General features: G+C 35.6%; 2 protein-coding genes across 3 annotated transcripts; one reads left to right on the top strand and one right to left on the bottom strand.

Moving 5' to 3' along the window:
- Positions 1-769: 769 nt before the first annotated feature.
- Positions 770-13,052, top strand: LOC141336376 (sodium/potassium-transporting ATPase subunit alpha-1-like). 2 transcript variants are annotated; one of them, XM_073841960.1, is made up of 22 exons: positions 770-785; positions 6,663-6,772; positions 8,076-8,135; positions 8,313-8,516; positions 8,715-8,828; positions 8,922-9,056; positions 9,148-9,265; positions 9,347-9,615; positions 9,695-10,003; positions 10,097-10,231; positions 10,315-10,507; positions 10,604-10,779; positions 10,925-11,061; positions 11,158-11,308; positions 11,385-11,553; positions 11,637-11,791; positions 11,875-11,998; positions 12,084-12,229; positions 12,324-12,454; positions 12,602-12,703; positions 12,796-12,887; positions 13,024-13,052. In XM_073841960.1, exons 1-22 carry the CDS (start codon positions 770-772, stop codon positions 13,050-13,052), a joined length of 3,075 nt encoding a protein of 1,024 aa, XP_073698061.1. The 2 variants fall into 2 exon arrangements, with proteins under 2 accessions (XP_073698061.1, XP_073698060.1); XM_073841959.1 differs by lacking the exon at positions 770-785 and adding an exon at positions 6,556-6,567 and having other exon boundaries at positions 6,659-6,772.
- Positions 13,053-14,665: 1,613 nt separating this feature from the next.
- Positions 14,666-23,932, bottom strand: LOC141337212 (uncharacterized). The gene is made up of 10 exons (XM_073842986.1): positions 23,752-23,932; positions 22,977-23,279; positions 21,687-21,947; positions 20,366-20,461; positions 19,800-19,841; positions 19,629-19,661; positions 17,989-18,027; positions 17,767-17,796; positions 17,409-17,473; positions 14,666-17,191 (listed from the first exon to the last, which is right to left on the bottom strand). Exons 1-9 carry the CDS (start codon positions 23,822-23,824, stop codon positions 17,415-17,417), a joined length of 936 nt encoding a protein of 311 aa, XP_073699087.1. The 5' UTR covers positions 23,825-23,932; the 3' UTR covers positions 14,666-17,191; positions 17,409-17,414.
- Between the last annotated feature and the right edge of the window lie 3,904 nt (positions 23,933-27,836).

The following is a 27,836-nucleotide window of genomic DNA, read 5'->3' as shown; positions in this document are numbered from 1 at the left end:
CTAATCCTACTCAACTGATCAATTTAACAACTACCTTACTAACTACTAAAAAGCAGCCAATTAGGAATTTATTGAGGGAAAATTCGTAGTTAATAGGGAATCAGCGTTACCTTTTCTAAAGTGTCACCAATTTTTTAAAGTTATAATCTATGATCATATTTTCAAAATGTCATACTTTTACATTTTAAACTGAAATTGATTATACAGTTATTTAACAAGTTGAAAATAAAAGACTGAAAAAAGTTTTTTTTCTGTAAAAGGTACTCCAATCTTAAAAAAAAAAAAAAAAAAATATATATATATATATATATATAGCAATAAATGAACAAAGCTTACTATGAAACATTGTACATTCCGATTTAACATTTAGTTCAACAAATCCTAGAATAAGTACCACAACAGATTATGTTAATATTGCAAATGCATGTGTTTAAATGTGTTTAAAAGTTTTTCAAGTAAATCAAAAAGATTTAACAACTTCTAATTTTTAACAATAGACCATTTTCAAAATGGCACACACTGTATAAAGGTCTTAGATCACATGTTCACTACTTTCAAAACTATGGAGTTTTATCTACTTCAAGTTTTTTTCAGAAAGTCAACTGAAGATATGTTCAATCAGTATGTTGTTAAGTTACAGTACAATCCATTGTACTTCAGTCCCTCATCAAACATTTAATATGCTGCTATCCTGAACCTGCAGCAATGATTTGTCCTTGATACAAAAATAAATAAATAAATAAAAATAATTCCTACTAATTCCTTCGTCATGATAATGATACAGGGTGTTGTTGCTCTTGTCATTGTTACTTGCCCTTTGTTTTATCATTGTTGTGAATAGTGATTAAAAAAAAAAAAAAAAAAAAAAATTTCCAAAAATGTTTGGTTACTGATATGCTTCATAATATCTTCTTTTATAATCAACAGAAGTAAGAAACTCACACAGGTTTGGAACAACTGGAGGTTGAGATACCGTTTTGAAAGGTTTATTTACACCCTGTTCTTAGATTCAGGTTACAATACAAAGAAATGTTCAAACTGTATTTAAACTCAAACTGATGGTTCCGGTCCGCTGTCTAATGATGGGACAATATGTGTGGATGTTTAAGACAGTTTGAAGGACATGAGGGCTATGCGACTCTTTTATCACTGCTGCATATATAAAAGAGCAGTTCCTTTTTTTTTTTCAAAGTATATTAATATAGTTTAATTTGATATTTTCAACCCTAAACAAATCCACCAGAAAAAAAAAAGAATGAAAGAAGTACTCAGGGTGAAATGCCAGCTTACGGGTTTGAACATTTCATGTTTACTAAATAAGCAATATTACTAATTAAATGGAACTAAATTTGCTAAAAATCAGTTTGAATACTCAATAGAGTTTGGTGGAATTTTAGCCATGAACAGGAGTATATTGGTAGCACTTTACAATAAGGTTTATTAGTTAACATGAACTAAGAATAAACACTACTTATACAGCATTTAAAAGGTATTTTAAGTTGTGTTTGTTAACTTAAGTTAATGTTCTGTGAGCATGAACAAGCAATAAACGACACAAAGATTAATAAACAGTGTAGTAAATGTATCATTAATACATTAACTAAATGTTAACAAATGACACTTATTGTAAAGTGTTACAGAGTGACCTTAAGTACAAAATTAGCGGTTGTAATTTAGCAATGTAACAATTGCAGGGTGTTTTTATTATGTACATAAATGTGCAAAATGTACTGTATTTATAGCATAGATTTCAAATATATTTTAGTATATTTATTTCTAGAAATTCATTTAATCAAAAAATTGAGATTGGTGGAAATAGTAACCCAAGACATTTTAGCCATGAATGAGTGTGTGTGTGTATATATATATATACATATATATATATGAAATAAATGAAAACAGTGAAATAAATACCGCAACAGATTATATTACTTTTTTGAAATGCATTGTTGAGTTTAACAATGTTTCATGGAACATTTCAAATGCAGAAAAGACTCGTTATAGTCAAGAAAGGTTCTTTTGAATTTTATGCAATTTTAAAAATGTTTTTTTTTTTTTAAAGAACTGTTCACTTAAAGGTTCTTTGGGGAGCCAAAAAATAGTTCTTCTATAGAATTACTGCAAAAACACCCTTTAGGAACCTTTATTTTTAAGAGTGTAGTTAGATAGCTAATTTGCTGCATATCTTTAATATCTATTACCTGGGCATGATGCAGTTACATACAATTACAGCAATCCATTACGTAAAAAACCTAAATCAGTGATGACATACTTGATTCTTCTTTAGTCATATTTTAAGTGCAGTTTTAAAACTACTAAGTGATGTACAATCTCTAATATTTCTGCCACCCTGAAAAATTTCTGAAAAAGTTTAAGTAAATCAGAGAGATTTAGGAATTTAACAATAGAGAATCTTTAAAATGACACACATTGTAAAAAAAAATATAGTACAGTTTTTGTCTCCTTAAAGTTTTTTTTTTTTTTCTTTTTTTTTTCAGAAAGAGGATTCATCAGCTGAACAATTAGTATTTTGTTAAATACAACCCACAGGACAATCCATTGAACACATCATACTTCATTCCCTCACAACCTCATTTTCATTCTTAGCAAAAATAAATATGGCACTGTCCTGAAGGTCTGTTGCAATTATCTTTGTAATAATAATAATAATAATAATAATAATAATAATAATAAAAACGAATCACAACTAGTTCCTGCCTCATTATACAAGGTGTCGTCGCTCTTGTCATTGTTACTTGTTACATTGTTATTACGTTATCTTCGTTGTGATCAACAGTGATTAAAAAAATAGATCCAAAAAGCACTATGAGGACAATAAACCCTGTGGACGTTTAAAACGTTTTCATACATCAATTCATTCATGCACCTGTCAAATTAGAATTATTTTTTTTTTTTTGCTTTTTTCATAAAGTATTTTCCCAAAATAAACTTTCATGTTTCTTTTATATCACTTTATTCATTTGTGTCAATAGGTTTCAATTGCAATACATATTTTTAAAGGCCGTTTTCTGTCTGTTCAAAGTTTTGTTCTGAATTATGGAGTAACAAAATGAGATCCCCTCTGTAAAAACATTTAACTCTAATATGTCAAAAAATTAAACAAGAATTTCCAAACTGACTTCATCCAGTGTTTCGACTTTTTGTTCTAGAAATGAATGCAAATGAGAGCATATTTTATTAAATAATTTATATTTTAGAAAACTTGTAACAAAACTTATTTGCAATTATCAATGTAATCAATCATCTGGGTAAGTAAGGTGATAACTATTAGTGTTTGTGTGTGTGTGTGTGTGTGTGTGTGTGTGTGTGTGTGTGTGTGTGTGTGTGTGTGTGTGTGTGTGTGTGTGTGTGTGTCTCCTTAAAGTGTCTCTCCTTAAATCGTAAGTATATTTCAAATCTATTAAAATATTTATTGACATAATCACTAATATAAAAATGATAATTCAACTTTATTTGGAGTATTACTAATGCACAATGAGCAGTTTTTACTATTAAGCCTAAAATGTGTTTTAATGTCACTGTCAATAAAGATTGTTTGATCTCTGTTTAATATCAGTCTTTAAATGCAAAATATTTAAAGTGTAACTAAAGTATACTTACAATAGTTCCACGTTTGCGCAATCAAAAATACTTCAGTACATCTTTAGTTGGACTTCAGCACTACTTCCAAACAATTAAAGTTCAAATTAGTTCTAATTTAGCAGTTCAGTGTCCTAAAAGTAGCTACAGTTGCAAGGTATTTTTACAAAGTACATAAATATGTAAATAGTATACTTAGCATGAAACAAATGTATTTAAATGTATTTTAGTGTATTTATTTTAATAGAAATGGGTGGGATAGTAACCCAAGACATTTTAGCTATGAACAGGAGTAAAAATAGCTAAATAGTTTAGTAATATGGTAAATAAACATATATAATCCATAATTACTGTCTATTATTTCTATTCTAACAGCATGTTGGCTTTTAACAATGTCAATTAATAATAATAATAATAATAGGTCAATACGCTAAGAATGTTTATTCTGGAATATTTTTCAATCAGAAAATGCTCAAAATTTAAAGACTGAAAGAGAGTTTTCTTGTCAAACATACTTCAACAGTCTTCAAAAAAAAAAACATTTTTTACAGTGTACTACGAATAAAAGAAGCAACATTGTCTTTTCCATTTTAGCATTTAGTGCAACAAACCCTAGAATAAATACCACAACAGATCATAATAATATTTCAAATTCATCGCAGAGTTTAACAAGTAAATCAGAGGGATTTAACAAATTAAGACTTTAACGATAGATGTATAAAACTGTATAAAAAAGTTTTTACAACTTTCAACTTCTCTACTTTTTTTTTTTTTTTTTTTTTAGAAAAACGATTTGTCAGCTTAACAATCAATATGTTAATATATAATACCAGCACAATCTACTGAATGCACTGCAATTCAGTCCCTCATCGCCTAGTTTTCATTCTCATCAAACACCTCTACTATGAAAGTCTAAAGCAATTATCTTTGTAATACAAGAAAAAATAAAAGAATAACTATTCCTACCTCACGATAAAGGTGTTGTTGCTCTTGTCATTGTTTACTTGTCCTTTATGTTATCATTGCTGTGATCAAATGTGAATTTTTTTTTCCAAAAAAAAAAACAAAAAACATGAACTATTTGGTTATTGATATCCTTCGTGATATCTTCCTATATGATCAACAGAAGTAAGAAACGCATGTAGGTTTAGAGCAACAGGATGTTGAGTAAATGATGACAGACTTTTCATTATTGGATGAACTCTCCCTTTACCCTTGAGAATACGTCTTGGAAAGTTTATTTATGATACACCCTGTCCTTAGATTCAGGTTACAACACATAGAAATGTTCAAACTGTTATTCAAATGCAAACTGATTGTTCCGGTCAGCTGTCTAATGATGTGACAATAAGTGAGGATGTTTAAGACAGTTTGAAGGACATGAGGGCTGTGAGACTTTTTTTTTTTTTACATTGTTGCTTTTTTTAAACGTATCCACCTTATTCTTTAACGCGGAAGTAAGCCTATGCGTGAGACTTCTGGTATAGGCAAATAACGAGAAGAATAACTATGTGCAGTAAATTGTGAAACTGTTTGCACGACAAACCAGTGTGTGCTCATAATTAAGATAAAGCATTAAAATGATACGGTAAGACACACCAATAAATAGCTGGATGCGGATGAGACCAGAAACCAGACCCATAATATTTACAAATGGCTGCACCCACACTTTCGGGGGAAAAAAGGTGGATATCTATTTATTTACATTTTATATCTTCAACCCTGCCTAAACAAACCCATGAGAGAAAAGAAAGAAAATCCGGATGTAATACCAGCTTAACAGAGTTTGGTTATAGCCTCAACAAAGTTGCATTGTAAATGGTTTCGAAACCTTTTTTCATTTACTAAACACAATGAATCATTTTTAAATGTTACAGATTTTGGTCATTTTCAGCAATATGATCAATTTAAGTGAGCTATAAATTTATTTGAACACTAAATGGCTGACGGAAATATAGTAACCCAAAAGTGTTTTAGCCATGAACAAGAGTATCCATAGTTAGACAGTTTTAGTAATATGGTAAATAAACCTCTCTATTCTAACAGCATCTTGGCTTTTAGCAATGTGAGTAGTATTTCAGTACCCTGGATTTACTCTGACATATTTTTTACTCAGAAATTGCTATTAAAATGAAGAAGTTAAAGTTGAAAGACTTCAAAAGTATTTTCTTGCAAAACATACTCCAGTAATCTTCAATAAATGAAACAAGCTTGATATAAAACATTGTACATTCCTTTTTAACATTTAGTTCAACAAATCCCAGAATAAATACCACAACAGATTATATTAATATTTCAAATGCATTACACAGTTTAACAAGTAAGTCTGTTAAACAAGTTTCATATTCAGACAATCTTGGTCATTAGTTTATCCATTATAATTGCCATTTTAGTTTAGGATTTCGTCAGAAAATTCTTGCAGATTGCAAACTTTTCCAGCATTAACACTGACAAGGTCCTACATTCACAAATGTACATTTGAACATGGAAGCGGTTTGATTTATCAGATGTTGAGGGATTCAGAACACAATTTACACAGTCGTTTAACCCTAACAATGATCAAAATAAGCCAGGATGCAATTAATTCCATAGAAATGCTTCATAGGAGACCTAATAAATAGCAAAAACTAAACAAATAAGGGCTTGAACGAACATTTAAAGCAAGCTGTTTGTCGTGAGTTATTATTAACAAGCCATAGATCTGTTGATAAGACGATAATGGACCAGTCCTTCACCTGGGTGTCACCGAAATGACCTACCTGTATAAATGAAGGTTAAATAAATGCTAAAACCAAATGACACCTGACAAACCCCTCCCTAATTTTCCCAGAACACCTCCCCATTAAACAGGTGAGCTGGCAGGGTATAAATCTGTGAATCTGGTTTGGAAACACAGAGACTTCTGTCTCCAGCTGCGAGACCAGACTTCTGCAGTGGTGGACATCAGCAGGAAAAATGGGGCTCGGAGTAAGTCAGCTAAAGATGCTTAATTTGTTTGCTTTATTTTTGGTGGGAGATCTGGTTGTATGAGTTATCTTGATTGTTTTACATTTTACAGACAGGGAATGATATGTACAAACTGGCAGCGACGTCAGAAGATGGGGTCAAAAAGCCCAAAAAAGGGAAAAAGAGCAAAAAGGACATGGAGGAACTGAAAAAAGAAGTGGAACTGGTAATTAATTCATTCATTCACGCTTTTTGAACTTTCTGACTTTTTTTTCCCAGTTGGATTTACACAGTTCATAAATTTTGGAACTTTAGAGTGTGTAAATATACATTTGGGGCTACACCATTTCCTTCATCAAATGAAAACATATAGGCTTAAAAAAAAATCAAATATAAATTGGCAAATGTATTTAAATTAAAAAGGCTGTCAGGGTTATTTTATTTTTAATGATTAAAATATCAGAACGAAGGCAGTTAGTAACACAATCATAACTGATTAAAAATGTCAGATTTAATTGTATGCTGCGCTTCTTTTTTATTTTTTATTTTTTATTGCAAAACTTGTACATACTCATATACAAGAGCAGGGAAATTAGACATTGATAAAGTCCAACAAGGAACAGTCATAAAACAAAAACTGGAAAAAAATAATAATAATCTGCATTTGCGTACATCAAATGATTGTGCAATCCATATAGAAAAGAAAAGTATAAAAATAAATTACATCCTTTTAGAAAAATGATCATAATGCAACAAAAATGTGTCGCTCTTTTCGTTATTTGTCAGTCTAAGAGAAGAAACAACAGAATCAAGTTCAGCAAGAAAAAAGGAAAGAGGAGATTCAAGCCATTTTTGCTTAGGGATGAAACATTTTGCAGTCAGTATAAGAAAGTTATTCAACATATTCAACAGATAATTGTTTTGGATTTTCATAATAAAAAAAATAACATCTTTAAGGTCGAAGTATGGGTCACATTTGTAAGGCTAGAAATATATAAGATTAAGTCAACCCATCATTTGTTGGTAACACCACAATCCAAAAAAAAAAAAAAAAAAAAAAATGGGCAGATGCGTTCCTCTACAGAACATGTTGTTAAAATTGTCAGTACTTACTACATTGTAAGCGTCTAACACGCAGTTACGGACAGTTAAGTTCTAATAAATGTGGACCATCGCTGGATATATTACAGCCCTCTGTGGATTCTCATTTTTTGTGCAGTTTTGCATTGGCATAATGTTTCTCAGATCTAAACAGCAAGATAATGCCTCGTTCGGCAGTGTCTAGAAATGCTTCACTTCTATTCTTTAGAAAAACGGACGCGATAAGACACGCAAACTTTCACTGCGTTTTAACATTTAATTTCCATCCATTTAAGCAGAAATATTAAATAAATAATAGCCCCATGTTAAACTTTCTTTATAAATATATGTTTTGTTTTTAAATATTAGTAGAAATATCCTGGCAATATGGCTTTACCATTTGTTAAATAGTGTAGTTTTAAGATTTCAAACTTATTTTGTCTTTGCAGGAAGACCACAAGTTGACCTTCGATGAACTTAACCGAAAATATGGCACTGATCTGACCAAGGTGAGTAAGAATAATGATGCATTATTTCTATTTCCAAACATTTGTGTGAGTACATTTTGTAGAGCATAACTTGCCTTTAGCTAGAAAGAGCACTGTATAATGGATCTTTAGCCACATGCATGTGATATTATTATTTATGAACATCTTTAATTGCTTCATGTTTATAACTTGTGGCAGGGTTTGACCGATTTCCGAGCAAAGGAAGTCTTAGCCCGTGATGGACCAAATGCCTTGACTCCACCTGTTACGACTCCAGAATGGATCAAGTTCTGCAGACAGCTGTTTGGGGGATTCCAGACACTGCTGTGGATTGGTGCATTTCTTTGCTTCTTTGCATATTCCATCCAGGCTGCCTCAGCAGAAGAACCAGCGAATGACAATGTATGAGAGAAAATGTTCTTCGTTTCAACATATTTTTATTTATTTTCATGAAAGTGTGTTTTATTCATTAAATATCTAAACTGATGCATCATGCATTTAATAAGAGGTTCCTCCCAGAGTATTAGTCTCCTAATAAGTGTACTGTAGACTTTGGATAAAAGAATCAAATTAATGACTATTTATCTTATTTTCTTGCAGCTGTATCTGGGACTTGTGCTTGCTTTTGTTGTCACAGTCAATGGATGCTTCTCATACTATCAAGAGGCCAAGAGCTCTAGGATCATGGATTCGTTCAAGAACCTCATTCCTCAGGTATAAAAATGTAAATTCACTACAAAAAATACAAAAATAGCTTTTACAATGTACAAAGGATATTCATGTGTATGTACATTTACTGTCATGTAGAAAGCCCTGGTTATACGTGACGGAGAGAAAAAGATCATCGACGCTGAGGAAGTAGTTGCAGGTGATCTTGTGGAGGTCAAAGGTGGAGACAGAATCCCAGCTGATATTCGTGTTATCTCTGCACAGGGATGCAAGGTAAAAAAACCAAAGAATTTCAAGGGACAAAAAAAGAAACAAAACAAACAAAAAAACATCACGAAACATTGCTCCTTGCTTTCCTTTCCAGGTGGACAACTCTTCCCTCACTGGAGAATCTGAGCCTCAGACTCGCACTCCTGACTTTTCCAGTGAAAACCCCTTGGAGACAAGAAACATTGCATTTTTTTCTACCAATTGTGTTGATGGTACAAAATTCAAATATCTTTACAACATTTGTGGATGACTAAATGTCTTAAATGGTGCTTTAACATGATAATATTCACTAGGTACAGCCAGAGGGATCGTCATCAACACCGGTGACCGCACTGTCATGGGTCGTATCGCCACTCTCGCCTCCAGTCTGGATGGTGGAAAAACGCCAATTGCTAAAGAGATCGAGCACTTTATCCACATCATCACTGGTGTAGCTGTCTTCCTGGGTTTGACCTTCCTAATTCTCTCCATAATTCTTGGCTACTCTTGGTTGGAAGGGGTCATCTTCCTGATTGGAATCATTGTCGCTAATGTACCTGAAGGTCTCCCTGCCACTGTAACTGTAAGTCAGAGTAATATACATAATTATGATACATATTTCCAGATTCCAATGATGGCTAAATGTGTGTTTATTCACATAGGTGTGCCTGACCCTGACCGCCAAACGTATGGCAAAGAAGAACTGCCTGGTGAAGAATCTTGAAGCTGTGGAGACTCTTGGCTCAACCACCACCATCTGCTCTGACAAGACTGGAACCTTGACCCAGAACCGAATGACCGTCGCTCACATGTGGTTTGACAATCATATTCATATAGCAGACACAACAGAGAACCAGACTGGAACCGCATTTGACAAGACCTCTGCTACTTGGGCCGCCCTCGCACGTGTTGCTGGCCTTTGCAATCGGGCCGTCTTCCTGTCGAATCAGAACCATCTTCCAGTCCTTAAGGTGTGCTATCTTAACCTCTAGTTTGTGGAAGTACATTGAAAATGCATTTAAAAGCCCATTTTAGATTTTTTTCAAAATACATCTGTTTTTCAGCGAGACACAGCTGGCGATGCCTCAGAGTCTGCCCTGTTGAAGTGTATTGAGCTGTGCTGTGGTTCAGTCACTGAAATGAGAGAGAATTACACAAAAGTTGCTGAGATCCCTTTCAACTCCACCAACAAGTATCAGGTATTTTTGTTGAGATGTTCTTTGGAGATTGGTTTTTAGATTAACTGGTCATTCTAATAAGCCCTTTAACATGTCTTTTCTAGCTCTCAGTCCACAAGAATCCCAATCTCTCAGAGTCTAAGCACCTGCTGGTGATGAAGGGAGCCCCTGAGAGAATCTTGGATCGATGCTCTACTATTTTAATTCAAGGAAAAGAGCAGCCTTTGGACGATGAAATGAAAGATTCATTCCAAAATGCTTATTTAGAGCTCGGAGGTCTTGGAGAAAGAGTGTTGGGTAAAGCCACCTTACTAAGTTATGATTGCAGAAGAAAATTAACACAGAGAGTAGTAGTTTACAGAATTATGAACAACTCTATGTTCTCCCTTAAAGGTTTCTGCCACTTTAGCCTCCCTGATGACCAGTTTCCTGAGGGTTTTGCATTTGATGCTGAAGAAGTGAACTTTCCCACTGAGAACCTGTGTTTTGTTGGCCTCATGTCCATGATCGATCCTCCTCGTGCAGCTGTACCAGATGCTGTGGCCAAATGCCGGAGTGCTGGAATCAAGGTGTTGTAATTATTCAAGATCTGCTTGAAAACACTGTAAATACACCAAATAGCGGTTAAAAAAAGATGCTCAAACCATATGCAGAGGATGAGTTGTAAAAACGGTGCAATGAAATGAAATAATAAATCAGAATCTTCTGTTACAGGTTATCATGGTTACTGGAGACCATCCAATTACAGCCAAGGCTATTGCAAAGGGTGTCGGCATCATCTCTGAGGGCAACGAGACTGTGGATGATATTGCAGCTCGTCTGAAAATCCCAATTGAAGAGGTCAATCCAAGGTGTGCTTGTTACTTTTGCCACTAATTTATTGTCTCCATTCCAAAATTCTCAAAAAATCTGCTCTAGATGTCTGCTAAAACAAAGTGTATTTCTAGAGATGCTAAGGCCTGTGTGGTCCATGGTGGAGAACTGAAGAATATGACCTCAGAACAGCTGGATGAGGTCCTCCAACACCATTCAGAAATTGTGTTCGCCAGAACTTCTCCACAGCAAAAGCTGATCATCGTGGAAGGGTGTCAACGACAGGTACCGTCAGATCTATTGATGCTAGAGGATTTCACCCAGCTGGTACCATTTTAATCCACTTTGTTTCTCCTATCAGGGTGCCATTGTAGCCGTAACCGGTGATGGCGTCAATGATTCTCCTGCTCTGAAGAAGGCTGACATTGGTGTGGCTATGGGTATCGCTGGATCTGACGTATCCAAACAGGCTGCAGACATGATCCTTCTGGACGACAACTTTGCCTCAATTGTCACTGGAGTAGAAGAAGGTCTGATATTGAAACCCTAATTTGACTGAAGAATGATAAAGCTTACTTAGACACTGATTTCTAAAATGTATCTTCAACTTTAGGCCGTCTAATCTTTGACAACTTGAAGAAGTCCATTGCCTACACGCTGACCAGTAAGATCCCTGAGATGTCACCCTTCCTCTTTTTTGTCCTTGTGGGTATTCCTCTACCTTTGGGCACCGTCACCATTCTCTGCATTGACCTGGGCACTGACATGGTATGGAACGGAACTCAATTTAGATATATAAATAAGGGTTAGCTTTTAAATGTGCATGCATTCATTTTTATCTATCGCCACAGGTTCCTGCTATCTCACTGGCCTATGAAACTGCTGAAAGCGACATCATGAAGAGACAACCCAGAAATGCGCAAACAGATAGGCTGGTGAATCAGAGGCTCATCAGTATGAGCTATGGTCAAATTGGTAAGATCACACTATTACACCATACAGAGCGATCCAGGTCTTCATTGCTGTTTGTTTCTTACATGTCTTTACACTTCAATTTTAGGCATGATGCAAGCTGTCGGCGGGTTCTTTACCTACTTCGTAATTCTGGCTGAGAATGGATTCTTACCCAAGGATCTGGTTGGAATTCGACTTGGTTGGGAAGACAGATACGTCAGTGACCTGGAAGACAGCTATGGCCAGCAGTGGGTAGGTGTCACAACTCTACCAAAGCTGACAGATGCGAAACCAACATTTCTATAAAAATGCCTTTCTTTTAAATAATGCTTCTTGTCTGATGCAGACCTATGAGCGCAGAAAGATTGTGGAGTACACATGCCACACAGCCTTCTTCACCAGTATTGTGATTGTGCAATGGACTGACTTGCTCATCTGCAAGACCAGGAGGCTTTCTATCTTCCAGCAGGGAATGAAGTATGTACACATCAAACAAACGATAAAACATTGGACTGATATCTATTCGATTGAATTGTTTGTTCAGTTCCACTTCATTGTCTATAAGCCCAGTTATGTTGATCGTAATTTGTTTATTTATTTATTTATTTATTTTTCCTTTTATAGGAATAGAGTCCTCACCTTTGGCCTGTGTGTGGAAACTGCTCTGGCAGCTTTCTTATCCTACTGCCCAGGCATGGATGTTGCTGTCCGAATGTATCCATTGAAGTACGTGGAATCTGAATGTTTTAATGAAACTTGCTTAAAGGCATTACATGTTGTTTTTAACCAATTAACCATGTTTTTTTTTTTTTTTTTAGACCATTGTGGTGGTTCTGTGCTATGCCATATTCACTGCTCATTTTCATCTATGATGAAGTTAGAAAATACCTTCTTAGGCAGAACCCAGGAGGTAATATGCACTTTCATACATCTAAACATAGTTGAATTTTAACGACAGAGATTAATGACTTTTACATTTGTTTGTTGTATTTCATTCTTTTTAGAGATCAAGAATGAACTAATAGCTGTGCTTTGTTTTGTTTTAGGCTGGGTGGAACAAGAAACATACTATTAAAATGACAGAATTCTATTGGGGATGTGCAAGGAGACTTCATTTTTGATGTTTTCAAAATGATGCAATGTTTAAGTCAATAAATATGTCCGACTGAATGAGCTGAATTTGTTTCTTTGTCTTTTTATGAAACTAGAAAGATTAAAACAAGGACCCAAGTGACTTCAATGCACAAAATGATATGTACAGTAGTTGCATCAAGCAACATACCATGATAAAACATCAAAATAATATATTATAGGTTTCAATTAACCTTTGAGTGAAAACTATTTAAAATATAAATTTCCCATACTTTCGATATTAGTATCAGATGACAAGGTGGTGACCACAATTACACATTTATTTAGTTTCTACACTTTTGGTCAACATCTGTCGATTGATCAAGCGCACTTTTTTAATCACAAAGCCCAATGCATTTTCTAAAATAATACAGTTTTTTATTTTTTTTGAGTGTCAAAAGACAAATGAGCAGTGAGATAAGACAGTTCACCAAATTAAATTCTATCATCTCACCTTTATGTCACCTAAAACATAAAACTGAACTGGAGATTTCACATTTCAAGCCATGGCTTCCCTCAGGAACGACTGAATTGCTGGTTTAGATTTATGAGTAAAATAAGGTCACTGGTTAACATTACTTTCATGATTTAAAGTTCACACAATCCGACCTAACCAATTTTAAAGCAGCTAAGTTGAATTTTAGGTTGCTAAGAAGTTTGTACACAAGGAATTTTTATTTTTCCAAAATTGAAGTGATGCATGGTCACTTCTAGTAGCAGCTTGGTTGAAATAAACCAGTTATGTGACTCACTTTTGTATTTCTTTAGTAAAAGTTACTAAAACATATGAGGAACACACTGAAAAAGACCATGCAACACTGATTGAAACAGGAGAGTCTTTTTTTTTAATGAATAGCAGGAAGCAGAGCCTTTAAGCATCAGATTTAGTTTCCTGTGCGCATTTAATGGTTCGTCCTCCAGGGGACGCTTCTTCCGGACACAAGCCAAACCCTTTATTCAAATTTTTAAAGCATCATGTTGTTTATTGTAAACAGATGGACACTATAAAGTAACTTTGTCAGATTTATTTGAATTCATGCATGTAATATAAATTAAACACCGCTGTTACAATCTCTACAGCTTTATTTACAAAAATTAAGCTTTTTTTTTCAGCTTAATAAACATCAAGGCACATGTCTCAGTATTAGTCTACTGTAATATGCATGTTTAAAGGAGTTACTTGTTAGTAGATTTATTAAGTGCATAAGATGTCCAAATGACCAAAATGAAGCAAATGTTATTATACTTGATTAGAAATCGAAAATTAGAATTAGAAAACTTGATTAGTTCCCCAATTATTAACTCACTCTGGTGTTGTTTTAAACCTGTAAGACTTGAAAAATGACAACTGACCTACTTTATGAAAACAGAACAGACATTTCTCAAAATACATGCTTGTCTTTTAGAAGAAAAGTCACAGATTTGGAAATGCATGATAAATAACAGAATTTTCATTTCCGTGTAATAAAATAAAAATGTAATGAAGAGACACACACACAACAATAAACCATTCAAATAAAACATGCAACAACGAACTGCTTTTGCCACCATTTCTAAAAATTTATTTAAACAATTTGGTATTTAATATTTGTCAGACATTGCAATAATTGAATACATAATTAAGATGACCTGGCTGAACAGGAATTTACATTAGCAAAAACCCATTTTAAAACAATGGCAAAAGCATTTACCTCTTTTTTAAATACATTGCATGAATATAGTAAAATAACTTAAACTAAACAAAATTGTCAAAGCAGAATACAATGTGTTGCAAGCCATCTTTATGATCAAAAGGACACTGAGAGCAGAGGCAGTTTCCAGCAGTTCACGTACATGTTCATGTTCATTGTCACGATACAGCACGGTGCCCTAAGAACTTCCTTAATTCTATTTGAATCCCTATATTTAAGCAACAGTTGCTGGGTTAGTGTTTCTCTGCGGTTCCTTTTTTGAAGAAAGAAACACACAGCAAAATAAATTTAACACCATTCAGAGATCAACTTCACTCCATTTTTATACATTCACCTTTTTATACATCCAAACCACAAACAGGAAGTCTACACCCTCTCGTATGAGATATTTCCATCCTTCAAACTGAGCTGCTCAGGGCCAATATGATCAATTATTGGGGCACTTTCAGATTCTGGTAAATAAAAGGTTAGTAATGTGACCCCAGAGAAAGTGATTTTGTGATATTGTAGTATTGTTTGCCTCAATATTAAAAAAAAATAATAAAAGAAAGCAGAATATTTTTACATTTATATTGCAAATAACATAATAGACAAAATAGTACTAGATAGTACTGGTTATACAATACAAAAGCATATTAAACAAAATCAAAAATGAAACAAATGACAACATTAGTGAGCTATGAGTGAATCAAAACCGCACCCTTAAGACTACGGGAAAAGTCCAAGCTATCAGGGAGTTTCTTATTTGGCTTAAAGAAGCTGAGGCCTTGAAATGGGGAAATTGATTATCATTCCAAAGATATGGCTCTGAATGTGCTTAAAACTCCAGAATGAAGCACACAAAATACTACAGACATTGAAGCAAATATAATTATTTTTTTGTTTGTTTTACAATTACATAAAAAAAAAACTAATGTTTCCAAATGAACACAGTAATTGCACATTGCACAACCTACAACAAATGACCTAAAATGACCTTTCCTGTTTTTCTTTGATATATATGTTCAATTAATCAGAAATTCAAGAAATGTATGGTATTCATAAGAAAATGCTTTAAAATGCTCCCAAATATTATATTCAGAATTCATCTGAATAGCATTCAGGCCAGATGACTCATGTTTCTGGCTAACACAGATGACAGATTTTGTTTAAGAAGCACAAAATGAATTGTTATAGTCTGGAAGCATAAGTAAGAACGAGTTTAAAAATATAATGCAAGGTCTTGCACTGTATGCCAATATTTCTCAGATTTCACATCGATGAAAATAAAAATAACACTTTGCTGATAGTCAACAGTTTAGAGAATAACTATCCTGACTAGCATTTTATTTCTCAGTTGCAAAGATCAGGTTCCCCTACCAACTGATGTCAAAATCTAAATCAAAATTGTATTAAGGCACTGTCTATTTACACTGAGTGGAAACACAAATTATTTTTACTAATTCCACCCATCAACGCTAATTTATCTTTATAACAAACAGCATATTAACACTAATAACTAAGTGCTATTAGTTGCTAACGGTACATGCACCTTTTTACACTCAGTGTAAATAAAATCGACCCTTTATTTTACAGATAAACCACCTACTCTGCAAAGCTAAAAAACAAACCACAATAATTGAAGATACTATCCACACCAGAAGAACTAGACATACTTGCACTACTTCTGACTTGTGCTGACCGTCTCAAGTCATTGCTGAGTCTTGCATTAATGCAAAATATCTAGTTAACAGCTGTGCTAGCAAACAGTTGTGAGAATCATATCTCACATCACCCGTGCTGATCTTTGGCTATGTTCACACAGGCAGACAACATTACATTTTTTGCACAACCACAATCATTTAGTAGTACGGCCGTGACTGCTGCTCTCAAATCAGGCATGAAGTGGCTGCTGTCAAGGCAAATCTCCTGTTTGCACAACGGTCTCTTTCTGGTGGGCACCAATGTCATTGCAGGTCCAAGAAGGAAGCTGGTACATTTCGGTAAGCTTTTGTCATACCACCAGCATGCTTCTGAAAGACACTTCTAAGTCAAGATGCCACTCTAAGACTATCATCACTAAATCATCAGATAACAAAGATTGCCAAAAACATCACAAATGAGACGATTATGATATGCAAATGTGCAGTGTGGATAGTTTGAAAAACTGAATTCCCCGCAGTGAACACAGAGCAGCAGTTTAACTAAGGGATGATTCATGAACAAATTACATTGAAAAGTTCACAAGTTCTCAAAAAAAAAAAAAAAAAAAACACATTCATACAAAGTTTACCACTCTTGTCTGAAGAGAAAAGAGAAAGACTGTCCTTGCGAAAAGTGATACGATGAAAAGTCCTCAGCAGTTCAGCAGTTTTAGTCAATCCACCAAACTGTTACAATCTGCTGTTATATTCTAGAAAGTTAAATAAACAAGAGGAATTTGTATTTAGAGAATCAAAAACAGGAACAAACTATTGAACAACATGCTGATATGAAAAGAAAAGAGATTGATTTTGATCTTAATACTGAAATCTTAAACATGTATACAATATGTACGCTCAACTGTAATTATGAATAAGAGAAATCAGGCCCTATTAGTCCAGACACTTATTGATGAGCAATCATCTTACCAATCACTACAATTTATCGTCTTTACTGCCACCATCACTGCCCGCTTTCACCGCATTTAGAGGCTCTATAAAAACAACCGTAAACAAACAGAAAGGTGTCAAGGGCAGCTAAAATTAACAGTATTATAAAATGAATCATTAACTGAGGAAATATTTTAACCTGTAGAATAAACAACTGTGCGTGTCAACTTGTCAATGCCACATTTTCAGCGTCTTTGTCATCACTATCATAATGTGATATTATTACTGCATTAAGAACATGCAGTACAACTTAAAAAAGGAGATGTTTTTAATCTTTGTAAATGATTAATAATGTAATCATTTGTCTATTAGAGACCAACTAAACTTTTTATCTTACCTGAAATATCGTCTTCTTCCATCCGAGTACCTTGATAATTAACCAAATAGTAAACAGTTAGGCATACAGTGAAATGCAACGCTTTTTATATTATTTCATAAAAAGTTGTCTAATTTAAACCACCTGGATTGAGTCGTTGGTGTACCAGAGTTACTAATGGCTTATGAAATATATTAAGTTAGTCACTGCAAATATGTTTGTGACAGATTTATTTTTTCTTACCGTTGGTACTTGCTGCTCCTTCCTCTGGATTTTTATTCTCTATTATTACGAGAAAGGAAGAAGATACAGTTAATTACTTTCATGTGCAATTGTACACCATAAATTACTACTACTTATAAACCACATTAATTACAAAATGTAATGACCTAAATGCATACCCAGAAAAAAAAAGAAGCAATCAATGTTTGAATTCTCTCGCTTTACAGTATAACATGGAAATTTTAATACACTGAACTTAAACATATGTATGATTTTCTTTTTAGGCTTTGTAAAAAAATATTGCATTGCGCAGAACAGAAAAATAAACAATCTATCAAGTCTAGTTACAAAATTAATACAAAATAATTAACATTTAGCTTGTAATAATAGACTGCAAGGTAAAGGCGCTAGTGTACAACTAATAATAATAAGAGCACATGTTTTTTGGGGGGATATTTACAGGATAAAATTCCCAAATTTTACAAAAAAAATTTACATTTAGCATGTAATAATAGACTTCAAGGTAAATGTGCTAGCGTACAACTAATAAGAGCACATGTTTTTTGGGGGGATATTTACAAGATAAAATTCCCTGGCAAATTGTAATTGTCTCATTTCATGTTCAACGCAGCTGAAATGTCAAACAATCAGAATTAGATCATATATTCATTAGCGAGATTTCACGGAGACAGAGCGAGTACTAAATGGTTGCCTAATTGACACAATCATGGTGCTCAGTTATTTAAAGGGGACCTATTATGCACCTTTTGTAAGATGTAAAATAAGTCTCCGATGTCCCCAGAGTGTGTATGTGAAGTTTTAGCTCAAAATAACTGACAGATAATTTTGCATAGCTTGTTAAAATTGCCACTTTTAGGGTTTGAGCCAAAACGGACCATTTTTGTGTTTGTCCCTTTAAATGCAAATGAGCTGGTGCTCCCGACCCCCTTTTTAGAAGAGGGCTTCAAGAGCCAGCAAAACCAAAACAGGACGATCTCATGCACTGAAAAAAGTAGCAGTGTTCAGCCTGTATGTTAAAATTGAAATCGGTTTAAAAGTCAGTTATCTGATTGTACTGTGCAAAATAAATGTGCATTTTTGAGTTATAAATAATGACATAGATGGTCGCGTGGTGCCATCGTGTGCTATCACAAACTTTATAAGTCCCACTTGTTATTATGAGCTCGACAAATTCAAACGGTTGACTTCTCATTGCTTTCATATGCAATTTATAACTACCACATTTCTATTCATGATCATTCTGGTAGCATGTGACGAAAAGGGTAGCTTTAGCAACATCAGCCTTACAAGAAGCCAAGAAGCTATTTCAGAAAGGCAATTTGAAAAAAAAAAAAAAAAAAAGCAGAGATCATGACAAATGGGTGCACTTTCTCCTTAAGATGACGTGTATGTAGAGACAATCTGGAAACACGTGTTCAGAGAGACTGTTCATGATTTACTGGGATTCTAAAAAAAATGAGTGGGTGAATTTTTACTATTAAAAATTTTTTCACGCTCTGTGGCCACACAACTGTGTTCAAACACCTTATAAAAGTGATTTTTGCATAACAGGTCCCCTTTAAGAACATGCTTGAAATGTAATATTTTAAAATGCTGATGATAAACACAAATAAAAAAATATATAAATAAAAAAAACTAACCTTTCTTCTTACAATCCAGACCATCTAACACCGCTGTAGAGAGAATTTTTTTTTAAAGTAATTAAATGTTAATTAAGTAGTCCATATCAAGTATTTCACATGAGGATGCTGGTTCGGCACATGACTGAACTTTTAAGGAAGACAATCACTCCAAAGCTAACGTAAACTTACCTACTATACGTGGTTCATCTTCGTAGTGTTTTTTAACACGTTCTGTTGTAGAAAAAAATGACAATTATAAACTGAGCACTTCAAATTCTTTCTAGCATTGCACATGGGAATCCAACACAGACTCCACAATACGAATGCAATTAGTTTCCTAGTAAAATAAAATTAGAGATGAATACCTCTGCATCTCTGCATCTCCATTATCGTGCATTAACACCACTAAAATCTAAATGCCAAAAGTGATGTCCAAAGGGAACAATCACACAACATATGCTTTAAATGACCCAAGTTTAATTAAATGAAAATGTGAGGAACATGTTATGTTGGGAGGAGTATTTAACTGCCAAAAAATGGTCTCCAAGCACAACTATTCTATATGCTTAGAAAATCTACATCAACATAAGATTTTGTTTGAACAAAAAGTTAAGATATCAGTTTTCCTAAACCAGACTTTTGGCCACTGGTGTACAATGCTACTGTCTACACAGGGATTATAAGGGAATCTACAGACTCAAGCTTATAGAAAGTATTTTATACTCATTCAGAAAAAATAGGAATAGGAAACCTACCGCGAAAGGAATCAGAGACTTTATATAAGACAATGGGGCCAGTCAAAACCATCAGGATTGGCACAATAATAAAAATTATCCACCAAGGTTGACTGTCTGAAGAAAAGAATGTAAGAAATGTAAACATAGTATATAACTTGCAAATCTATAGATGTACCAACTGATTCACTGATTAACATCAGCTGGATTAATTTACACTCAAATATATTGTATAAAATGAAAGAGAATTGATGCAAACGAAATGTTTTCATTGTAAGGTTAATCGTAAGTTACTTTGTGATTTGGTGTCTAGCGTTAATTAGCACGAAATGAAAACATTCTGAAATGTTTGTTAAAAAAATGTACATTTATGATAATATTTTGAGACATTAGTACTAGGAGTTGTACCAATAGCATGTAAAATGAATTACCAAAGAAAAATGCAGCTTTTACTACTGTACAGTATGTCTGTACAATAGTAAAAGTTTTTGGACATTTAAGTCACACTTCAAAAGCACTCAAATACAAATAAAAGCTTTTATAACATCTTTCTTGCTGTCTAGTAAAATACAAACGAATGAAAACCAGTAATTAATACCTTCCACTAATATAATTCTTAGTTGTATGACATCAGCTGAGGGATTTAAAATTCAGACTAAGAAAAAAATTAACCCATGGTTACGTCAAAATGAACATCTATCACAACTTCTTTTTGTGCTATGTTTGTGTAACATTTGTGAAATTGTCAAATGCATGACGTTTGCTTTGATATTATTTATTTTGTAATTCTATTGCAATTACAATCAGATAATTTTAAGTGCGAGGTGTCCAAATACTTCTTGAATGTACATACAACTTCCAAACACAATAGAGCATCTCAGGACCACCTAACCATAAAAACTAATCTTTTTCTCAATTTCAGTTAATGATTTTGAAGTAAATGATTGTCCTACCTTTTTTTTTTTTTTATTGCCAACAAATATACTATTTACAGGTGATACATCAAAGGCCAACAAAACATACATGACTGTAAACATGATTTGTGTGTGCATGTGAGTGTGCGTGTAAGTGGTAATTATAACTGTGTCGAGGTTGGAACACAAGGGAACATGTAGAAAAGTACCACAGACATAATAATAATAATAAAAAATAATAAAAATGATGGTAGTAGTATTAACAAAAATTGGAGGATGGAGGGTGTGAATGGTACTCAGGGGTCAGGGTGAGGAAGATGATAAATGGCAGTAATAATAATATTAATAATAATAGTATTGATAATAATAATAATAATAACATTTTAAATGAACTACTTTAATCAAGAATGAGGGGAGGATTGTCCTACCTTTAAACAGGTCTCGCTCATAGACCGGATCACTGGTCTTCCTACTCACTGCATTCTCCAGTGTGCATGTGTAGTAGTTTTCTGGTTTTCCTTTTTTTTCAACTGCGATAAATTCTCCTTTCGGACTGTGGGGTGAACCCTTCAGTGTTTCTCCAGCAGAATTCTTCCAGATGATCGTTTCATTGTACTCACATATTAAGTACACAGCATTAGGGTTAACTTTGATCTCCTCTGTTTTTATCTCAGGTTTGAGAACCTCCGCTGTGAAAAAAACAAAAAATAAACATTATGTTTCAGTCCACAGAAAAAACTAACTTTAAAAAAAGGCTTGTTACAGTACAATGATGGTATGACATAATAATGCTATAGTACTAATACAGACTTAAAAATGACTGTCGTACAAAATTGTTTATTTGGAGGTGTACCATGGTATGATATCAAAATCACATACACTACCAGTCAATAGTTTCTGTACAGTAAGATTTTTCATGTTTTAAACAAGTCTCTTCTGTTCGCCTCTTTAGTAAAAGCAGTAACACTGTGAAATATTTTTAAGTAATGCTTTCTATTTGAATATGTTTTAAAATGTAATTTATTGCTGTGATCAAAGATGAATTTTCAGCATTATTACTCCAGTCTTCAGTGTCAGATGATCCTTCAGAAATCATTCTAATATGTTCATTTGCTGCTCAAGAAACATTTATTTTTATTTATTTATTATTTATTTCATTTATTTATTATCAATATTTAACACAGTTCAGTACATTTTTTCAGGATTCTTTGACGAATAGAAATATCCAAAGATCAGCATTTATCTGAAAAAAAAGGCTTCATATATATATATATACACACACACATATACATATATTTGAATATACATATATCAAAAGTGATGATAGAGACATTTAAAATGTAACAAAAGATTTCTATTTCAGATTAATGCTGTTCTTCTTAAACTTTCATCAAAGAAACCTAAAAACGAGCCGCAAATCAGCCTTTAAAAATGATGATGACTGGAATACCGACGCTAAAAATTCAGTTTTGAAATCATACATTACATTTTTAAATATTCAAACAGAAAGGAGTTATTTAAAATAGTAAAAACATTTCAGGATTTTACTGTTTTGGCTGTACTTTGCATCAAATAAATGCAGGGTTGGTGAGCAAAGAGACTTATTTAAAAAACATTAAAAATCAAAAACTTTTGACTGGTAATGTAGCATATATTAATCAGTGTAAATGTATTAATGTACAGCTTTTAAAGAATTTCAACAATTAATATCCACTCACCCTTAACTTCCAAGTTGAATTTTTGTTCCTGCTCTTTACTGTTGATGTCAATCGTATAAAGTCCATCATGTTTGAAATTTAAATCACGTATAGTGATATTTCCAGTAACCTTATTAAGATCTGTGATACCTTTAAATCTCTCATTTGGGATGGCAATACCATCATCATCCCATTCAATTGCCTTGGTAACAATATTATTGATGTTTTTTTGTTTCCATATAATGCTGGTGACTGGAGGATTTAGTTTGGTTGGACCAAAAGACACTGTACCACCAAGTCGACCAAATACTTTTTCAACTTGACCTAGTGAGTGAAATATGAGAGAGTATGTTAGTCAACATTCAACAAGCAAATTTCTAGTCTGACTAATAGCTTCCGGATAGCACGTCAACAAAAAGTCCCGATAACGTACTGTATTTAAACTCAATATGTCATATACATAACGTACAAAAATAAACAAAACACATAAATAAGATTGGTACCATGAAATAACCAAAGTATAACCAAAAGAACTATAAACCGCACCTCTTCTGTAGCGTTAGCAGTGTAACGTTAGGCCTTAGCCTGCTGCTAATAGCTTTAAACCAACCCAGGCCACAAAAAAGACTGTCGTGAATATGATTATCGTTAATACACCACACTCGTTTGGTATTTGTAAATTATACGCAATATTTTAATATCCTTTAAAACTAAACGGCTTTGAGCTAACGTTAGCTACGCGCGGACGCCGCACCTTCATCGCGAAAATGTTAGCCGAAATATCAAGTAACGATACCTGAAACAGCTCCTTGGGCGATGAACACGGCCCAGAATACGGTCGTCCAGTATCCCAGCGGCAACATTTTCATACAAAGTGCACTTTCATACGTTCTCCTGTTAGATCTTTCCTAAAAGTATTCGAGAAGCACGCCCCAGAGGCCACAGAAAAGGACGGAGGCTAGAGGAAGTCAGTCAACTCCAGCCGAATCAAAACCGAAAGTATTTGCAGGATTTAGCTGAAGTTCAGCGGTTTATGTCTCCATCTAGTGGCCGTTTGGCGTCCTGCAGGAACACTAACGTACTCGGTTACTAACGTAACCTCGGTTCTCTCAGAGAGGGAACGAGTACTGCGTAAGTATCTTACGCTTGGGGAAAATCCTTTCCGCGAGAGATATTGAAGCCAAAAAATTATCCTTAATTTTGTATTCATGTAAAACGCGTTGCCGCAGTGTGCAGACATAGGCGAGGCGGCTCGCGTGCCTATTGGCTGCTCTGCTGCAACTGCAGCACCTATCGAGTGAGGCTTGGCGCGGTGCCAGCTCCACTGAGGGCATTTCGCTCCTAATACGTCATCTCCCGCCCAAAGTGGCGTGATCCAAGCCTATAAATATCGCTCGAAGGTAGCTACACACTGGTTTTTTCATCATAAATGCGCCCAGAGCACGCGCTTGCACGGCAAGATACGCAGTACTCGTTCCCTCTCTGAGAGAACCGAGGTTACGTTAGTAACCGAGTACGTTCTCTTACGAGAGGTCTCTCGTACTGCGTAAGTATCTTACGCTTGGGGACCCCATGTAAAACGCCGTGCATGCCAGGATCTGATACCATAGACCCAAGGGCAGTAGCCCGGGGTTCATATAGTGCTTGAACGTGCTTGAACGTATAAAGGGCTTAGGACCCTAGTAACACTGGCTCCTAGTGTATCCGGGCAGGTAAACGACCTGGATAAACTTGGAAAATGGGTCTAGATATCTGTTAATATCTAGACCGATAATAACTTGGCCTGTAGGGCGGGAACCTCCAAGTTGTAGAATCTTATGAATGTAGACGGAGAGGCCCAGCCCGCCGCCGTACAAATGTCTTGTAAGTTGATCCCACTCGACCAAGCCCACGACGAGGCCACGCCCCTCGTGGAATGTGCTCTGACACCCAGCGGGCATCGCATGCCCTTGGACTCGTACGCCAGTGCAATAGCATCCACTATCCATCTGGATAAACTCTGTTTTGACGCAGCCATTCCTATAGAATGCCCGTAAAACGAGACAAACAGCTGTTCTGTCTGCCTAAAAGCAGACGTGCGAGACACATAGACTCTTAGCGCTCTAACTGGACATAAGAGTCTCGCGTCAGCCTCTTCATTCACAACCGGTAGAGCAGACAGGGCGATGACCTGTGCTCGAAACGGTGTGTTAATAGACTTTGGCACATATCCATGCTTGGGTTTGAGTATAACTTTAGAGTCATTAGGTCCAAACTCCATACATGTCGCGCCCACAGAGAGTGCGTGCAAATCTCCCACGCGCTTCACCGAAGCGAGCGCTAGGAGAAATATAGTCTTAAGAGACAAATATTTTAAATCAGCTGCCTGTAGTGGTTCGAATGGTCCGCTCTTCATAGCGTCCAGCACCACAGAAAGGTCCCACGTTGGGACTGAAGGCGGTCTGGGTGGATTTAATCTCTTAGCTCCTCTAAGGAAGCGGATGATTAAATCGTTCCTCCCTATTGACTGACCTAGCGTTGTCCTTGAGAACGCTGCTATAGCCGCCACATAAACTTTGAGCGTGGACGGGGACCTGCCCTTGTCCAGCAGCTCTTGTAGGAAGGAAAGTACATCTGTCACTCCACAGTCGGTGGGCGAAGATCCGCGGGCTGCGCACCAGTCCGAAAATATCGACCATTTCGAGGAATAGAGCCGTCTAGTAGATGGAGCTCTAGCCTGTGTGATCGTTGATATCACTCCTGTGGGGAGTTCATCATATATTCCCTGGTGACCCATACATGAAGGGACCACAGCTCGGGGTGAGGGTGCCAAATCAAGCCGCCCGCCTGCGAGAGGAGGTCTCTCCTCACTGGTATTGGCCACGGTGCGATGCTCGTCATCTGCATCAGCGCTGGGAACCAGGGCTGGTTTTCCCAAAACGGCGCTATTAGCAGTATTGCACACCCCTCCTCCTTCACCCTCTCTATCACCTGAGGTAGGAGAGAGACGGGGGGAAAAGCGTAAAGAGGACGGCGGGGCCACGCATGGGCTAGCGCGTCCTTGGCTTTGGAAAAGAATTCTAGACAATGAGCGTTGTCCTGAGATGCAAATAGATCTATCTCCGCTCTGCCGAATACCCTCCATAATAGCTGCACCGTTTGAGGGTGCAGCGACCATTCGCCCGCCGGAACATTGTTCCTGGACAGTCTGTCTGGTCCCACATTTAGGGTCCCCCGCACGTGCGCTGCCCTCAGCGAGCGCAGGTTGCGATGAGCCCATACCAGAAGGCGTTCTGCAAGTGCATGTAGTTTTCTGGACCTGAGACCGCCCTGGCGATTTATGTAAGCCACTACCGATATGTTGTCGGAGCGGACTAATACATGACTTCCCTTCAATAAGGGAAGAAAATATGTCAGCGCATTCTCCACTGCCATCATTTCGAGGCAGTTGATATGCAGTGATTTCTCGCGTTCTGACCACTGACCGAACGACGGTCTGCCATCTAGCAGCGCTCCCCATCCCGAGGTGGACGCGTCCGTGGACACTACTTTCACCTTCGAGGGTCTCTCTAGAGTGACACCTGTTTGGTACCAGCCGGCTGCTCTCCACGGCATCAGGGCTGTAACGCATCTCTGATTGATCGTGAGACGGAGTCGACTGGACGCCCACGCTCGGCGCGGCACTCGCGCTCTCAGCCAGAACTGCAGTGGGCGCATGCTAGTGATGTATGTCTCGAGACCGGTCTTGGTCTCGAGACCGGTCTCGAGACCACTTTTACGTGGTCTCGGTCTTGTCACGGCCTTGACGGTCTTTGGTCTTGGTCTTGTCTTGGTCTCGGACCTCTCGGTCTTGTCAAGGTCTCGCTGTGTCAGACCGTTATAGTGGTCGGAGATTTAGCAGTACTACACGCTCAAAAAAAAAACCTACACGCTCTAGAATCTTTGGTATCCACGACAACACAACATTTGATAATGCAAAATTAATATTTTGCGCCCTTCAAATCAAATGCAACCAATCACATGCATGTTTTTTTTTTTTTTGCGATAGCCTTTGGCGCTCATCCATCCATATAACGTTATGCCCTCTATATTAACAGTCAATGGTTATGCGTCAGTGAGTGTAGCGTAGAGCGTAAAGAAGAGACAAGCACATATCCAGCAGCTAGTAGTGACAGTATGTCAGCGAATTCCTCGATCATAAAATTTGCTAACTAACTGAAATAAAATAATAATTATCTAAAATAAATAATCGTTTCGTAATCATTACGAAAAAATAAAGACTGCGACCTGAACAGCACCTGGTCTAGGCTACTGCATCAGTTTTTATTGATGTATTTTATATAACACAAGCGATCAAGCCAATATACTGGAGCTGCTTAATCGTTAAAGGATAGACATTCAAACACGCACGCGATCTCATTTGTAAATGAAAACGATTTCCCATGTCTATTAAACCTTTGAAAAAGTCTTACATTCAAATCTGTATTTATTTGCACTGCCGCTAACAGAGAGAGCAGTCATCATGTTAATGTAAAAAAAAAACAGCTTCACAAACAGTCTTTTCAAATACCCAGTCATTCATATTATCACAGCAATATTCTTATTAAAGGTCATAGTTTGGATATAAACACTGATGTGATGTCTATGGTAGAAATTAAAACAGAGCACGTCGTCTTTTGAAAGTAACAGGCGCTTCAAATAATGTTTGTGTCGATTGCATTGTTTCGCCACTAGATGGAAACAACTGTTAAAAAATGGATTTGTCAATGAATAGAGATTGATTCAAAAATGCAGATTCATCCAGTGATGTTTTTGTGAGCAAGTCATTTATTCATTCAAACCACTTTTTCATAAATTTAATATAAAAAATTGGTGTGTTAAACATATTTTAAATATAAATAT

The sequence above is a fragment of the Garra rufa genome, chromosome 6 (assembly GCF_049309525.1).
Source record: "Garra rufa chromosome 6, GarRuf1.0, whole genome shotgun sequence".
Taxonomy (NCBI): Eukaryota; Metazoa; Chordata; class Actinopteri; order Cypriniformes; family Cyprinidae; genus Garra; species Garra rufa.
The sequence above is the reverse complement of the archived record's forward strand: the minus strand, read 5'-3'. Positions and strand labels throughout refer to the sequence as shown.

What these genes read in the sequence shown, in the direction of transcription:
- LOC141336376 (XM_073841960.1), top strand. An exon ending in ATGGCACTGATCTGACCAAG is followed by an intron (nt 8,136 to 8,312) that starts GTGAGTAAGAAT and finishes AACTTGTGGCAG; the next exon opens with GGTTTGACCGATTTCCGAGC. An exon ending in ACAGCTATGGCCAGCAGTGG is followed by an intron (nt 12,230 to 12,323) that starts GTAGGTGTCACA and finishes TGTCTGATGCAG; the next exon opens with ACCTATGAGCGCAGAAAGAT.
- LOC141337212 (XM_073842986.1), bottom strand. Translation starts at nt 23,824, where the DNA reads ATGAAAATGTTGCCGCTGGGATACTGGACGACCGTATTCTGGGCCGTG. An exon ending in AGTCTCTGATTCCTTTCGCG is followed by an intron (nt 19,842 to 20,365) that starts GTAGGTTTCCTA and finishes TTTCTACAACAG; the next exon opens with AACGTGTTAAAAAACACTAC. An exon ending in TCTGGATTGTAAGAAGAAAG is followed by an intron (nt 18,028 to 19,628) that starts GTTAGTTTTTTT and finishes TCGTAATAATAG; the next exon opens with AGAATAAAAATCCAGAGGAA.